This window comes from Cricetulus griseus, chromosome 2 (genome assembly GCF_003668045.3).
Source record: "Cricetulus griseus strain 17A/GY chromosome 2, alternate assembly CriGri-PICRH-1.0, whole genome shotgun sequence".
NCBI lineage: Eukaryota > Metazoa > Chordata > Mammalia > Rodentia > Cricetidae > Cricetulus > Cricetulus griseus.
In genome coordinates this window covers 234,440,941-234,458,158 of record NC_048595.1, presented here as the reverse complement: position 1 = coordinate 234,458,158, position 17,218 = coordinate 234,440,941, and the positions used below count along the sequence as shown (strand labels likewise).

At 37.0% G+C, this 17,218-nt stretch overlaps 1 protein-coding gene across 8 annotated transcripts in view; it reads right to left on the bottom strand.

Moving 5' to 3' along the window:
* The window catches only part of Atp9b (ATPase phospholipid transporting 9B (putative)), a 189,670-nt gene that overhangs the window by 158,987 nt on the left and 13,465 nt on the right, over positions 1–17,218 (bottom strand). For all 8 annotated transcript variants that reach the window (XR_004768406.1, XR_003482992.2, XR_003482993.2 and 5 more), the window contains 3 exons: positions 15,428–15,578; positions 12,464–12,577; positions 6,109–6,217 (listed from right to left, as the gene is read on the bottom strand). Coding sequence is in view for 5 of the 8 variants with exons in the window: in XM_035440311.1 (XP_035296202.1) it covers positions 6,109–6,217; positions 12,464–12,577; positions 15,428–15,578 (374 nt within the window). In the remaining 3 variants the exon portion in view is untranslated. The remainder of the gene's footprint in view (positions 1–6,108; positions 6,218–12,463; positions 12,578–15,427; positions 15,579–17,218) is intronic.

Genomic DNA, 17,218 nt, shown 5'->3' with positions numbered 1-17,218 from the left:
TAAACAATACCAACAGAATATGTGATTACTGTAGAACTTTTTTTTTTTTTTTTTTTTTTGTCTTTTTTTCCCCAGGGCTGAGGACCGAACCCAAGGCCTTGCGCTTGCTAGGCAAGCGCTCTACCACTGAGCTAAATCCCCAACCCCAATTACTGTAGAACTTTAAAATATTTGATCACTTCTGGTTTAATCTGGTCATTTGTAAACCTGTACTTTCACGTTACTTTCTTTTAGTTCAATGGTGTCTTTCCATTAGGCTGCTTGAGATATATCTCTTCTCTCTCTCTTTCTTGTATTGAAAATATTTTTCATACACTATATTCTGATTATGGATTCCCCTCCCCCAACTCCTCGAAGATCCTCCCCACTCCCCCTCCCATCCAAATTTACTCCCTTTCTGTCTCTTGTTAGAAAGCAAAGGGGCCTGGCCGTGCTGGTGCACACCTTTAAACACAACACTAGAGGCAGAGGCAGGCAGATTCTGTGAGTTCCAGGCTAGCCTGGTCTGCAAAGAGAGTTCCAGGATAGCCAGTTCTACACAGAGAAACCCTATCTTGAAAGACAAAACAAAAGCAAGAAAAAAAAAAAGGGTATCTAAATAATAATAAATTAAAGTAATAAAACAAATCAGAATAGGACAAAACAAGAAAAAGAGCCAAAGAAAAAGCAATCCTCAGCACTTTATGGCGTTTTCTGTGAACTGACATAACATACATACAGTTATTTTAAGGCAACCTGTGTCATTCGCACAGTGCTGTACAACCTGTGCTATCAAGTTCCAAACGTTCTCCCCTAGTAGGCACTTGCTCCCTTCTGTTCCCAGTTCTCAGCAACTAATTAATCTACATTCTATCTCCACAACTTACCTAGCCAAGCTCTTTCACACAAATAAAATAAAATAATGTGTAATCTTTTGGGTCTGGCTTTTTTCATACAAGTTTTCAATGTTCAACCCCGTTCTGCATTTATCAGCCTTTCATTCCTTTCATGACTGAGAAGCATATGCAGACTGAATGCAGTGCTCTTTGTTTAGGCATTAGCCACTGGTAGACTGTTTTCACTTTGGCTATCATGAATATTAAAAACTATGATAATCATGGGCAAATATTCTTGGATCTCTGTTCTAAAATCTATCTAACCATGAAGGAAGTACAAAAATATATTCTGTGATTGATGAGACATTTATAATACCATAAACAATGTTCCAAGATTCCAGGATTTCTAGAACCACCACCAATACTTAGTTGTTTTACAGTACTTCAGTGATAGCCTAAGCAGGAGGATTACCTTGCTGAGGTTTTCTTTGCATTTTCCTATGAATTAATACTGTTAAATGAACACCATGTACTTATTGGTCATTTCTCCATCTTATTTGAAAAAGTATCTATTTAGATTCTTTGTCCATTTTTAAGTTGAGTTTCTAGTAAATTGCCAAGTTCTTTACCTATCTTTATCAGGTCTGGACATAATTTCTCCTTTTCTGTTTTTCTTTCTTAATATTTGTTTTTCTAATATTATATCTATGTAGCCTGAAGAGGCTAAAAGAGGAACTGGAATTACAGGAGGTTGTGAGCCATCTGAGGCTAAAAGAGGAACTGGAATTATAGGAGGTTGTGAGCCATCTGTGATAGGTGCTGGAAACTGAACCTGTGCCCTATGCCAAGAAGATCACTGATAGCAGCCAAGAGATAACTGCTGAGTTATCTCTCTAGCCCTTACCACTTTTTTGACAATTTCCTTCAGTGCATAAAAGACAATCAGTGGACAAAAAAGAAGGTTCAATATGTAAAGCCACTTGCTGCTAAGCCTGATCATCTGAGTTGGGTCCCTGGAACACAAATGGCAGAAGAGAACGGACTCCTAAGGAGTGAGTTGCCCTCTAGCATCCACATGTATGCCATGCACAGACAATAAACACATGCATACACACATACACACATAGACATATATGCATACATAAGTAAAATTTTAAAGGTTATCAGGGAATTTTATCTAAGAATGTCTTAATTCCTTCTTCAGTTTTAACTCAGGGTTTTACTACATAGAATTCCTGATAGTTTATATTCTCATTGCTTTAAAAAAATATGCTCCTATCACCTACATGACTTCTGTGATCTGAGCACATTGTATCTGAACCATTTGCTTTGCTTTGAGGATTTCCTCTGTAACATCAGGTTTCATCAGGCTGACTGTGCCTCAGTGCAGGCCGCTTCTTCTTATCCTTCTTGGTTGGGGTAGCTGGATCTTGAAGGCACAGGTTCATGTCTCTGGTCAAACAGAGCAAGCTTCTGGCCATTTCTCTCCCCTGCTGTCCTTCCCCTGCCTCTTCTCCTAGCATTTCTAAGATGGACAGGTCAGTACACATCATGTTGTTCTAATGCCTCCCAAGAGCTGCTCCTTTGTTTGATTTATGACCCTCAGACTGATCATTTCAACTGACAGAGTAAAGGATACTGACATTCCAGGCCGCTCAAATCTGCTACTAAAACCTTCCGCTAAGTTTCTTTCATCTGTTAGCCAATTTTCAGCTCCACAATTCTTACATATTCATAGAGTTTCTAAATCTTTACAGTTAGTCTCTATATATTCACATATAATTCTCTTGATATCTTTCTGCAATTTCTCCCATCACTTCCTTGCCATCTTCATTGGGAGTAAGACAGTTGCTTTAAACTTCTTGTCTTGTAGTGCAACACTTGACCTTCATCAGAAGGAGTCTGTAAAGTTCTTTTGTGAATGTTTCTTTGCCAGCTTCTTAATCTTTGTGGGAAAGTGGACAAACCAGTAAATTTGGAAATAAGATGTTTCAGATAATCCTCCCATTCTAAGTTGGTTTTGTTTTATTTATGCTGAAAATGTGTTGAGTGATTTTATAAAGCACGTATTCTTTGTCAGCTGTGTTCTCTTACAGTTCTCTTCTATCAACTTATATTCACCAGCCAATGTTTTTAAATTCCTTTGAATATGAAGAGGAGACAGGAAGAAAACAAAAAGTGTCCCGTTCTTTGTAGACTGTCCTCCAGTCCTCTTTCAGGGTGTAGCCAACAAATGAGGCCGTTCATAACTCTTGCCCTAGCCATCACTTCCTACCTGCACTGAGCATAGACAGTCAAGCAAAAGCCAAAGAATTTCTCGGGCCTTTTCTGACCATTTTCCTATTTTTCAGCCTACACAAAGGACTCAGAACTCTCCAGTATAATGGATATTTTTAATACCCAAGTAGAATAAAGATTTCCCCTCCTTTACTCTGCTGCCTGTCACTTGACCACACTAGAGCTCAGGCCTCTTGCTGCTTCTCAGGTCTCCTGCCTGTGTTCCAAGAAGAGTGAGCCAAAGACTCTTGCCTTAAGTCACTCCTCCACATCACCTGCAGAGAAAGACCAACAAGAGTTCTCTTATTTAAATAATTTTTGCTCTTCCAAAAGGGACTGCATCTTCAAGACTTGAAGAGGCTGCAGAGCCAGAGGAACCATAAACAGAAGAAAAATCTCTTAACCCTTTCTTCAGTGCCTTTATCTGTAGTTCACAATCTTATGCATGCTATAAAACTCTTAATGCTCTCCAAAGTTGTCATCAACTTGGTTCTGTCAGTTTCTGCTTGGCTTTTCAGCATTTCTGCCAAAGGACAGGCACATGGAGCTGCCTACTCTGCATGTTGACATAATCACTACACTTACTAATTTTTACTGACATCACCACTTCAATCACTAACACACTCTACTTAACTATAAACACCAAAGTAAAACTAATTTCACAATAAGCTAGAATTTATAAACTGTTCTCAAAATAGTATAAAGTGAAACTTAATTTACCTGGCCATTTGAGGGTCCTTCTTCCTAGTACGTATATGTGTTACCATGTGCATGCACACATAGGTGGAGGTCAGAGGTTAATGTTGGGTGTCTTCCTCAATTGCACTCCATCTTAATTTTGGGGGCAATGTTTCTCACTAAACTTGGAGCTGACTGACATGGCTAGACTGTGCAGATTCCTAGAACTCACTGGCCATAGTCTAGCCATATCAGTGAACTGTGGCTATCTGCCTCTCTCATTCCCCAAGTTCACCACAGTACCCAGCTTTTGACAGGGGTTCTGAGGATCCTAACTCAGGTGCTCATGTTTGTACAGCAAGCACTTTACTGACTGAGCCAGCTCCCCACCCACATCATTTCTTTTAATAATGTAAAAAACTACAGTAGAGAGTGGGACTCTTTTAGCATATGGTACCAAACAACTTCATATTTATGAAAATGAACGTGGACCCATATAACACACTGTATATGAAAACAGATGAGACTTAAATGTACAACTAAGTCTATAGCTACTAGAAGAAAAGAGAAATCATTACAGTTTCAGCTTTCTTTGCTACAACATCAAAAGCACAAACAAGAGAAAAAACTGGATGAATTAGACCAAACAAAATTTTAATGCATCAAGAAAGTGAAGATACAGGCCCACAAAATGGGAGAGACTATCTGCAATCATAAATCTGGCAAAGGCTTACCCAAGATAGCTAAGGAATGCTTACAACTCAGCAACAGAGAGACCAACAGCTCAGTTAAAAAGTTGTTGAAGGAAATAAATATACAATTATTCAAAGATATGCAAATGAACAGTAAACATACAAAAACACTCAATCTCAATAATCACTAGCAAATACAAATAAAACCCATACTGCTACAATAAACATGGCAGACAATAACAAGTACTGGTGAAGGCATGGCAAAATCAGAAAGCATGTACACTGCTAGCAAGAACACCAATGATGTAGCCAATTAAAAAACAACATGGTGGTTCTTTCCAAATGCTCAACAGAGTCATTACCTAGCCTAGCAATGTCCCTGCTGGAATACAACCAAGAGAAACAAAAACAATGTTTATGAAAATCTGGTATCCGGTGTTCATGGGAGTGCTGGTTATTTGTAACAGTCACAGGATACAAACTCCTCAAATGCCTACCAATGTGGTCTGTCATGCAGTGGGATGTTACTTGTCAACAAAAGAAAATACTACTTGGTACTACAACATGTATAAGCCCAGAAAACATGCCAAAGTAAAGAAGGCAATGACAGAAGACCTCACATCTGACTCCACACATACAAATGTCCAGTGTAGGCAAAACCAGAGACAGAAAAGTAGAGCAGAGGTCACCTACAACTTTAATGGAATAAAAGGAGGAAAAAATGAAGTGATCCAGTGAATTTTGGGTTTCTTTGGGGAATACTAAAATGTTCTAAAATTAGATGATGGTGATGACTACACAACTTGATGAATAGAGCAAAAACACAGATCAGTAAATCTTAAATCAATTAATCTTAAGTCACATATACTCATTAAGGTATTAAAAACAAACAGCTTGAGGGGATTATTTGATGTAATTTATTCATTATATATGCCCACATTCAGACAGAACATACAATACCCACTCTGATTTTACTTTTCAACATAACTCCAGGGTTATAACTGTCATTTAGAGTTTCAGTGTGCCCCACACTATGTCCTCATCAGGTCTGTCTTCTACTGTCACAAAAGGCTGTTTCAATCAGTGTGCCCCATTCTCTTCCTGACAAACTGCTCCATTTTCAACTAGAGACTGGGAAATGAGGAAAATGAGCTCTTTAAGTATTTGTAAAGGCCTGAATGTGGAGTAGGGAACACTGTGTGTATACACCCATGGCCACACTGGATGATGACATTTATTTCAGATACTTAATGCCATGCTATGAACACTGACCTCTATGGGTGTGCTTAAAAAGAAGACATACTTTAAAGTACTATTGTATACCACACAGCATGTGTACATAGCACCTGGGTTTCTTTCAAATCTGTTAAAGAGCATATCATATGTGTTTGTGTGAGTGAATGCAACATGTGTTTGTGAATAAATATGAAATAAACATATGTACACATGCACAACACATACATGTAAGCATCAAGAAAATGAATAAAACTCTACCTGAAATTGCAGCATTATACACTGTAAGGAATTTGGAGCCTATATACAGTCATGTGAGATTTCAAGAACAGACTGAGCATGCTCCCTTTCTGTGTTAACTCTAACATGCTCATACTAAGCATATGTAGAAGAATTAAAAGTCTCTTGCTCACCTCTTACTGTAAGCTTGCTATATAACTGTGAATTCATTTCCTTGTCTCGCTGAAAACGTCGAAATTCATCAATCGCTTCACGTGCAATAGTAACAGCCAGGACAAATCCCTAGAAAACAAAAAGTATCTTTGAAAGCAGAACAAAAGAGCAGAGGAAAATTCTTTATTATTTAGTTGTACTTTTTCCCCTTCAATTTATATTACTCCCTAAAAAACAAAATGAATAAAAATAAAAACACCACAAAAGTGCATATAATACACACTGGGAAAAACAGCACTAGCTGGATAGCCACATGTAGAAGAACAAAACTAGACCTGTATCTCTCATTCTGCCAAAAATCAACTTTACATGGATCAAAAACCTTAACATTCAACCTGAAACTCTGAAAATGCTAGAGGAAAATGTAAGGTATGGGCACAGGAAGCATTTCACATGACTCCAGCAGCAGGAAATAGGGCCAAATATCAACAAATGGGACCTTGAGAAATTAAAAAGCTTCTGAATAGCAAATAAACTGCTAATCAAGTAAAGAGGCAGCCTACAGAATGGGGGAGGAGTCAGTATTGACAACACAAGAAGAACTCAAGAAACCAAAAAAAAAAAAAGCAACATAATAAGAAACAGGCTGAAAAGCTGAACAGAGGGTTCTCAAAAGAAGACACTAAAGGACCAATAAATATTTTTTAAAATGTTCACCATCCTTACACATCAGGAAAATACAAATTAAAATGACTTTGAGAGCCTAGCTCATCCCAGTCAGACTGGCTATCTCAAGAACAACAAATGCTGGTGGCAGGGTGAGGAAAAAAGATTTATTTGCAACTCGTGGGGATATAACTATAAAGCCACTGTGGAAATCAGTGTGGAGGTTTCTCATAAGCTACAAACACAACTTCCATAAAGCCCTGCTACACAATTCCTGGGCAATTTCCACAGGCTCCGTACCTTCCATAGAGATACCTCCACACACGTTTACCACTGTTATATTCAAAATAGCAGGGAAACAGATTGGGCCTAGATGACCATCAACAGATGGATGGACAATGAAAATATGGTACACATATGCACAGTGGGTTTATTCAGCCACAGAGGAAAGTAAAATTATACAACATGCAGGAAAATTTATAGAATTTGAAAATATTACATCAAATGAAATAATGCAGGCTCAGAAAGACAAAAAAAAAACAAAAAAAAAAAAAGACACGTGTTCTCTCTCATGTGTGTAGCTGAGATTTTAGTTTTATATAAGAGTATCTATGTGGGAGGGAGGGAGGGTAAATGCCAGAAAATTCGAAGAGGAGCCTGTGACAGATGAAAAAATTACTTTCAACAGAGAATTACCCTGTAATTAAATCACAGTAAATGTTATCTACGCTATATTTAAGACCTAAAAAGTCATGATTGATTCTATTAGCATCTAATCGCTTATGAAAAATTTTAAACTCTCCATTATGTTCTCTTAGGAATTACTGAAATCCACTTCCAGATATATTTCCTCTTGAGTATTAATTCTGCTGAGAATGTTGTGATACTCTGCTTTTGAAAATTTCTACATTTTAACAATTTCCCATGAGTTTCATTTTTATTGTGATCTTGATACCTTTCATCTTTTGTTAGTTTTCATTGTATGAATTTAAAAGCTGGAGAAGATCCAAGTGAATGGAGTGATGAATGAATGAAATTTCACACAAAATATAAACTAAAGAAAAAAATTAGAGGCTTGAGGGGAGACTCCACAGTTCAGATTACTGAATTATCTTCCAAGAACAAGGTTTAATCCCAGCAACCAGCTGGTGGTATATAGCAGCCTGCAACTCTAGTTTTAAACACCCACACATTTGATATAAAAGAAAAAATGAGATGGAAAAATCTAAGGTGATTTCTCTTCTACACTGAGTACCTGCTTGGGAAAACAAAACTATTTTGGATGGAAGAAACAGTGCAATAACTTCAGAATATACGAACTACAACAACAAAAACACCAAGAAGTCAAACAACCCAAATGTTAAATGGGCTAGTAAAATGCAACCAGTTCTCAAAAGATGAAAACAGAAATGGCCAAGAAACAACATACGGAGGAATAATTTGCCTCACTGGCAATCAGAGAAACCCTAACTAAAATATACTAAAATCTCACATCATCTCAGTCAGAGTGGATGTCATCAAGAAAACAGCAGACTCCAGCCAGGGAAGAGGCAGGCTGACTGCACAGCCTCCCCTCTCCCTCCACTCCTCTCAAACTCAACCCCAGTCTCACCACAGCTCTGCAGCAGACACCTACTGCAGCCTCCCCCGGCCCTGCCTCCATCTCCAATAGATCCCACAGGTCTTCTCCAGCCCTCCTCCCCACTCATTCCGCTACAGGAGGTCCAAAAGAGAAGATGGCAAGAAATAACTCAACTTAGGAATGAAATCCATAAAATATAAACAAACCAACAGAAAATACAAAAAAATCAATGAAACAAATAGTTGGTTCTTTGAGAAAACCAGTAAGATTGCCAAACCCTTATCCAAATTAACTAAAAGGCAGAGAGAGAATATCCAAATTCATGAAACTAGAAATGAAAAGGGGGACATAATAACAGATACCAAGAGAATCTACAGAATCATAAGGACATACTTTAAAACCTGTAATCCATAAAATTGCAAAATGTAAAAGTGGATAATTTTCTTGATACATACCACTTACCAAAAAGTTAAATCAAAATCAGATAAACAAATTAAATGGACCTATAACCCCTAAGGAAACAGAAGTAGTCATTAAAGGTAAAGAAAAACAAGTGCCCAGGGCAGATGGTTTTAGCATAGAATTCTACCAGACTTTCAAAGAAGAGTTAATGCTAATACTCCTCAAATTATTTCACAAAATAGAAACAGATGGAACAGAAATCAGTAGCCTTCCTAAATATAATTGACAAATGGGGAGTGAAAAAAAATCAAAGAAACAACACCTTTCACAATAGCTTCAAGTAATATAAAATATCTTGGTATAACTCTAACCCCCAAACAACCCAGGCTGTTGCCAAAACTACTGGTTGCTCTACAAAAACTGATAACAAGTCCCCACTGCTGAAGACAAAGTCTACACAACTCACTGAAGATGGTGGAGAGGTTGAGCTAGAGCTACACAGAGCCTTCACCTCCATGTGTTAGTGTCTTTGGTACAAGAATGTTACCAAAAGAAGAATATGAACCCAACCCAGCTACAAATCCTGGGATGAACAGTGGCGGTCTGCCTGTAAGATATTCTAGGTAGGGCAATGGTGGCACAAAGTTAGTGAGAGTACCAACCAATTTCTAATTTGACTTAAGGCTCACTCCATGAGATGGAATCCATACATGACACCGCTTGGGTGACCAACCTAAAATTAGATAGTCCAGAGACCTAGGGTAAAACCAAATAGAGAAGAGAAGGAGGAAGAGAAGAAGGAAGAAGCCTCTTCTTTCTTGGGGTTCCCTGAGCTCTCAGAGGAGGGATTTGATGGAGACTTACTGTTTCGGGCTGTGTGTGTCAAGGTCTCTCACTATGGAATGTCTAGGTTGGGAGTCTCTATATTTGTTCCCATCTCCTGCACTAGGACGATTCTCTGATGATGACTGAGGAAGGGACTGATTTATGAGTAGAGCAGAAAGTCATTATGAGTCATTTTATTGCTAGTTTTCTTTCTTTCTTCTTTTTTAAGTCAAACAATGATAGTTTGAGAATACAAACTCCTAAAAATCTGAAGCAATGCATATTTAGTCATATTTGCTTTTGCCCTTTGTCTTTTTTATTAACTCCAGTTTCACTAGGATTTTTTAACTAATTATTTTTTGTTGATGAGGTTGCACTATGTATCCTTGGCTGGTCTGAAAATCCCTCCATAGACCAAGCTGGCCTCAACTCATAGACACCAATCAGCCTGTGTCTCCCTTGTTCTCTCTAGGGGAAAAAGGGTAAGTGCCTTTATTTGGATACCTTATGATGAATTTTAATTTTTTTATAAAGGTAGTTATTTTACCCAGGGTTGGAATGAGTGTGTGTGTGTGTGTGTGTGTGTGTGTGTGTGTGTGTGTGTGCACTCGAGAATGTGCATATGTACATGTGCTTATGCATGCAGAGAACATACTGTACACCACGGCATCTTCCTTGTTTTCATGTTTGTATTCATTTCCAGTTCTGGTTTCATTTAAGTTTGTTAGCCTGATTTCAGGTATAGGTTTGCTTTTGAAATGCTTAATAATTTTTTGGCATGTAAGACTTTAATTGTATTTAGGTAAGTATTTTAACATGAAACTAGTTCACTATGTATGAAAGGGGTAGGAATGAAAACCCTGCTGTGGAATACTCCCTTTGTACATTGTAAAGATGTGTCACTCGAATTGGTTTAATAAAATGCTGATTGGCTGGTAGCCAGGCAAAAGTATAGGTGGAACAGCCAAACCAAGAATGCTGGGAGGAAGAAGGGCAGAGTCAGGGGAGATGCCAGCTAGCCACCAAGGAAACAGATGTGGAGAAAATGAGCTAACAAATCACGAGCCACGCGGCAAAGCAGAGGTAAGAAATATGGGTTGATTTAACTGTAAGAGATAGGAAGCAATAAGCCTGAGCTATCGGCTAACCTTTTATAATTTATATTACAAGTCAGTTATTTGGGAAGCAGCTGCTGGTTATTTGGGAGCAGGTGGTTGGGACAGGAAAACTCTGCCTACAAAAGCCCTTTTTTGTTTCACTTCTTTCAAGTCTTGAATTTTGTTGTCATATTTAGATCTGAGAATTGAAGTATTTTTATGGAATTTTCTTTGATTTCACAATTTACAGTAGCAAAACTTATATCTGAGAGATAAGAAGGATAACTACTAATGAATGCTTGTGTTGTGTACATGTCTCTTACTTAATATTTGATTTAGCAGAACTCTAAAAGATTTAGTGAGCACATTGGTTCACCTTCAAATCTAAGAAACAGGCTTCTGGTATGCTGTTGGCTCATTAATTACAAAGTCACCAAAGAAAAAAAATTTTTTTTTTAATTTAACCATATAGAATTTATTTCAGAACTATAAGATAGGTTTAACATTTTTATTATTAAAAATCACTTTATTATAATGAACTCACAAATAAAAACATCAGACATTTGCCCAGTCCCAAATGCTACCTCTCAATGAAATATAATTAGAAAGGCCATTCTAAAATTATGGAGTTTTGCTTAGGGTTTTGCATTTTCACTATTAATTACAATTTTATACACTTACTCCCCAACCTAGACCAGTGTCTGTTTCTAGACTATCTTCTCCCTGACAATTCAAGTTCTATTAGGACAGGATTTTGTCTAGCTTTGTTCAGAATATCAAGACTGTAGTAGTGCTGGATACAAAGGAGCTGATGAAAACAACTGGGTATTCACCCTACATGAACTTTAAATTCTTTAGTGAGCATACATAGTGTTCGGTTTCATTACAGCCTTTTCAAACTAGACATGTCTGATTTCCCTCCTGGCCTCTTATTCTCTCCACTCCAACCCTATACCTTGCTCTCTTCCACCCACTCCCTATAGCTTCCTTTTGGCATCCTGTCTCACGGGTCACACTGGTCTCCCCACATTTCTCAACACCTCATGTCCCCTCTTGTGGACTTCTTTCTGGATTCATAGCCTGCCTTTGCAATTTTATTCTAAAACATACTCAAAAACAACATTAAGCATTTTTTGTCTTACCAATCACATTTCTGTAAATAATTCCCTTCAAAATAGTAAGCTCATTTTAAATGTCTTCAATATATACTGGCAACCCTCCTAAGAGGCAGCCCACACAGATTTATGCTACAGTGGGTAAGTGCCATACGTCACTTTTTCTTGTAGATCAATGCCATTGTCACTTTGAACTTAACTGCTTATTGTGGTTTGTATGAAAATGGCCCCCATAGACACACAGGGAGAGGCATTATTGGAGATGTGGCCTTGTTGGAGTAGATGTGGCCTTATTGGAGGAAGTGTGTCACAGGATGGGCTTTAAGATTTCAGATTCTCAAGCCAGGCCCATTGTCACTCTCTCTTTCTGATGCCTGTCGATCCAAAAGAAGAACTCTCAATTACCTCTCCAGCACCATATCTGCCTGCATGCTACCATGTCCCACCGTGTTGATAATGGACTAAACCTCTGAACTGTAAACCAGTCCCAACTAATTGCTTTCCTTTATAAGAGTTGTCATGGTCATGGTGTCTCTTCACAACAATAAAACAATGATTTAGCAAGTGAAACATGCATTCATTTATTCAACAATTTTATAAAATACAGTCAATGTATCTCACTCATCTCAACTATGAAAATTATATGCTAAGTATTAAGTAATATAGCATAGCTATAGAAGTATTTTACCAGAGGAGCCCAGTAGGTGTAGAGGTAGCCAATTTTCAGTGCTGGTACAAACTGTGAGCAGGACACTACCAGAAAATAGAGATTCAAGAAAAACTTGAATTGTTCATACAAAACCTAAAAAGGAATAAATAAATTAGCACAACCCCTTCAAGAAAAAGGTATTAATACTTCAATCAATTAAAGTTAGCAAAGCATGCAAGCACATTTCCATCAGTCAGGGTAAATTAATTACTTCTGACATTGGCTTCCAACACACCCTTATGCTTTAGGCAAGGTAATGAGCACACCTATAAAATCTGAGTACCAAAGAGGAAGCTCTTACAAAGAAACAACCTAAACGTCTGAGATTCATCAAACAGGAAAAAAAAAGTGTGTGTGTGTAAAATATAGTGAGCACAGACACTGAGCTTTACAAACATGTAGTGAACAAGCCAATGGATCCAAGCATGACTACAGGATATCTGACTTACTCTCAGAACAGAATAACCATTCACATGAAAATATTTAACTAACAGACTAGTTTTCTGGAAGACAGCAGCCTCCATACTCTTTGGCATCTTTTAGTACTTGATTTTCGCATTATTTTCAAATATGAAATAAATTTCATCATTTACTATATTTTATGATTGCTAAAACTAAAAGGTTTTGCTTTTTTCCCCTCTTTTTAATTCAGGTCAAGGTTTCTAGAGCTGAAGATAACAGCTCAGAGGCAGGCCAGCATACATGAGGCCCTAGGCTTAATCACAACATTGAAAAAAAAAAAAAAAAAACCCACTAAAAAATAAAAAGAAGCAACTGGAGTTATAGTTAACAAAAAATAATTTTAGCCAGGCACAGTTGTGCACACCTTTAATACCAGCTCACAGGAGACAGAGGCAGGCAGATCTCTCCAAGCAAGTTGGGGGCCAGTCTGATCTACACAGTAAGTTCTAAGATGGTCAGGGCTACATAAAGAGACCCTGTATCAAAAAACCAAAAAGGAAAAAAAAAAAAAAAAGAAGAAATAATTCAAGTAACAGTATTTTTAGTTAAGTTTGCAAAGTTATAAAGTGTAAATCAAAAATCTCCTTGGAAGCCATTACTCATGCAAGAAGGAAGACACAGCAATTTTAATAAGATAACAATGGGTTAAATGGTTACTGTTGGCTTAAAGAGCTAGAACCAGGTATATATACTGAAGTTACCTGTATCATCATAAAATTCTGTGTGTAACAAAAACAGTTATGCCCACAATATGTTTATATCCATAATCATGCTCAATTGCTGTCTAAAAATGTTTTGAATTATTTCATAAATTAATCTCAGCAGGAAAGAAAGCTCTTTTTCTTCAGCAATTTCTGTAAGATCTCAGCACAAATTATATCTATTAGCAATTCAGAAATTGCCATTTGTGCTAAAAATGGCATAGAATTCCTACTGTGTAATTACTAAATGTTTCTGAAATACTACATTTTAGATGAAAAGACTAATTTCAGAGACTTGATAAAGAAGAAAATCATGCACACAGTAACCAAACATTGTGGAGCGCCATCAACAGGTATTCTCAGAATGCAGCCAATAGCTGTGGGAATTTACACTTGTCAAAGTTGAGCTACACTACTGGCTTCAACTATGACCAATAGTTTACAATGCACCTTGGTGACAATACACCGTTCTTAAACACTTTGTATTTAATACTTTATTCTTAAGGAAAAAAACAGTTATTTTGTTCAATAAAAATGAGAACATTTATCTGACTGAAAAATAGTTTACATTTTATTGTTCCAATAAAAGATCAGTTTTTTGATTATGGAGTCATTAGTCCCATGTTTTAATAAAGAAGCACATTAGATGTCAAGCCTATTAATGAATGGTTGGGGACAGCGTGGGGAGGGCCATTATGGTCCAAAGAAACTCAGCATAGATACTTGAATAAACATATAAGATAAAACAACTTTTATTCCACATAAATAATCAAGAGCTTTTCTTACAAAATAGAGTAAGAACTAAACTTTGCCAACATTCTTGTTACAGAAATATAAGATACATGATTGAATTTTTTCTCTACTGATCAATCATGTTGATTTATCTAAAAATCAATGATTAAAAAGAAAACAAATTCCTATAAAATAAAAAAGACACATAATCCATATCGGCTGCCTTTAGATTCATAAAGAAACATGAACCTATTAATAGGAAATGTATAGAAAGCAAAGATTAATCTACTATTCCAAATCATAGTAAACCCAGTTTTATAATTTAATCAAAAGAATTAGTAACAAAAAGTATTAAAATACTTAAAGCCAGGCGTTGGTGGCACATGCCTTTAATCCCAGCACTCGGGAGGCAGAGGCAGGTGGATCTCTGTGAGTTCGAGACCAGCCTGGTCTACAAGAGCTAGTTCCAGGACAACCCCCAAAGCCACAGAGAAACCCTGTCTTGAAAAACCAAAAAAAAAAAAAAAAAAAAAAAAAAATCCTTAAACTTAACAATATACTCAGTTACAGATAACTAGTAAGTTAACAATGTAGCAAGGCCTGAGATTAACAGCTTGATATAGAAAGGGTATCTATAAATAAATGCATAGAAATATTTCGTTAATGTGAACAAATTGTGTACTTCCTTTATAAATTCCTCTAAATTCCTCAGCAGACTTCAACATTATAGTCTTAAATTTCAAGTGTTCCCAAATTATAATGTGTTTCCTGCCCATTTACCTTTTCTCTAGTATTTCTATACTCTTCTACTTCAGTAGCAGAAATGTTTATCAAGAACTGAAAGCAATGATCAAACAGTGCATTTTCTTAAGTAGACAGAGACAGGAAAACACAAAGGAAGTCTTGAATGGGAAGGTGGGAAACGAGAAGTTGCTGGCATGGACAGACAGTGACATCAGCATCCAGAGTCTCTATATGTCTCTTCAGGAGGCAAGCAAAAGTAGCAAGTGAAGACAAACAATTGACATTGAAGATAGAATCATCTTACCCCAGGGATAAAGGTAAATATATTGTATTTCTGGTTTTTTATAGAATTCCTAGGATGCTTTTCTTCACATTTCTCTGGACATCCAAGCCACACTGTTCGAGCTTTCAGTTCTTTCTTTCTTTGACAGACATTTATCAGCCAATCACAGCAACTGCATGAAACAAAAGATCCATACATGGTATATGCCTTTTTTTAAAGGTCTAGATTAATTCCACATATTTAGAATCATACTGATTGTCTGTATTCCTTACCTAATTCTGTAGCCAGTACCTAAGGCTAATCTGTCATTAACATATGCCTTTTAACATCCTATTACAAAGTCATGATTCTTGAACCTTGAATCTGGCACAAGAAGATCTCATACTGACAATCCAATAAAGAATCCAATAGCCACAGATGAACATTTTAATTTTAATTAATTTACACTGACAACTCAGATCTTCAGTTATACTTCAAGAGTTCAACAGCCACCTTGGTTGGTAGATTCCATGGGACATTATAGATCAGAAGTTCCCATTCCATAGTAAATCCTACAGAACACTACTTGTTATAAAGAAACCAAAAAGTCAGGTTCCTCAAGCCAATACAGCTACTTATGAACACATTTCTTTCCAGCATTCAAAACTCAGCAGTAATTCCTCAGAAATGCACTATTACAAAGTTTTGTTCTGCAAAAAATAATCAATCTGATATATAAATATACAGAGATAGATCCAAGTGAAAACACAAAGCTAAGCATTTGAAAACTACATTACAAATTTAGGAGATGTGTTAATGCTAATTATGTCCTTGTGCACAGAGCAACTGTCAAGTCCACACTACTACACAGAACTGAACAGGAAATGTACGACAGGTAGGCTGCAGGTGTGCAAAGACCAAAGCTTCCTCACAAATCCCACCCAATCATATAGACCACAAACACCATCAGAAGGAGAAGACAGGTGACTTCATGCTCAGAGGAAAGGGCTTAGCATCAAATTTAAAAAAAAAAAAAAAAAAAAAAACTCTAATAGCTGGGTGTGGTGAGTCACACTTGTAATCCTAGCATTTTGGAGGCTGAGACAGGAAGACTGACACCAAAGTAGAAGCCAGACTGTACAACACAGTGTGTTCCATGTCAGCTTGTGCTACAGTGTGAAACCCTGACTCCCACCAAAAAAGTATGTGTGAACCTTACTGACTTGTAGAACTAAGGGAAAAAATTAAATTACGGGGAATTTTTCTAAGACAAAGTAATGTAAGCAAAATGTTAGAAAACACTGAAAAATAAGAAGGGCAACAAAAGAGAAATCTCAAGGGTGATAGTGGGGCACAACTTTAATCCCAGCTCTTGGGTAGCAGAGGCAGGCAGATCTCTGCGAGTCTGAGGCCAGACTGGTCTACAGAATAAGTTCCAGGACAGTCAGATCTACACAGTGAAACCCAGTCTCAAAAATCTAAAGAGAGAGAGGAGGGGAGAGTTCTCTAGAAGAAGTAAGTCTTAATAACAACATTTCCATGCATTCTAAGTTATTGACTATACAGAGAATAGCTCAGATTTATACAACGCCTATGGTGTCAGAGTCACATCCAGTAATACACAAATGATACTCTTCCTTACAATGTCTTAGGGCCAGCTTTTCATAAATGCCTCTACAATCAAAGCAGGGTCCTAGCATTAAATAAAGTATATTTACAGATCAAGAATCTATCTCTTAGAACTTTATTCATGGTTAAATCTCAAAACATAGACCACTTCTTTCCCATTATTTCCTACAAATTAGACTTTTATATATAATTGCAAGTATCTTT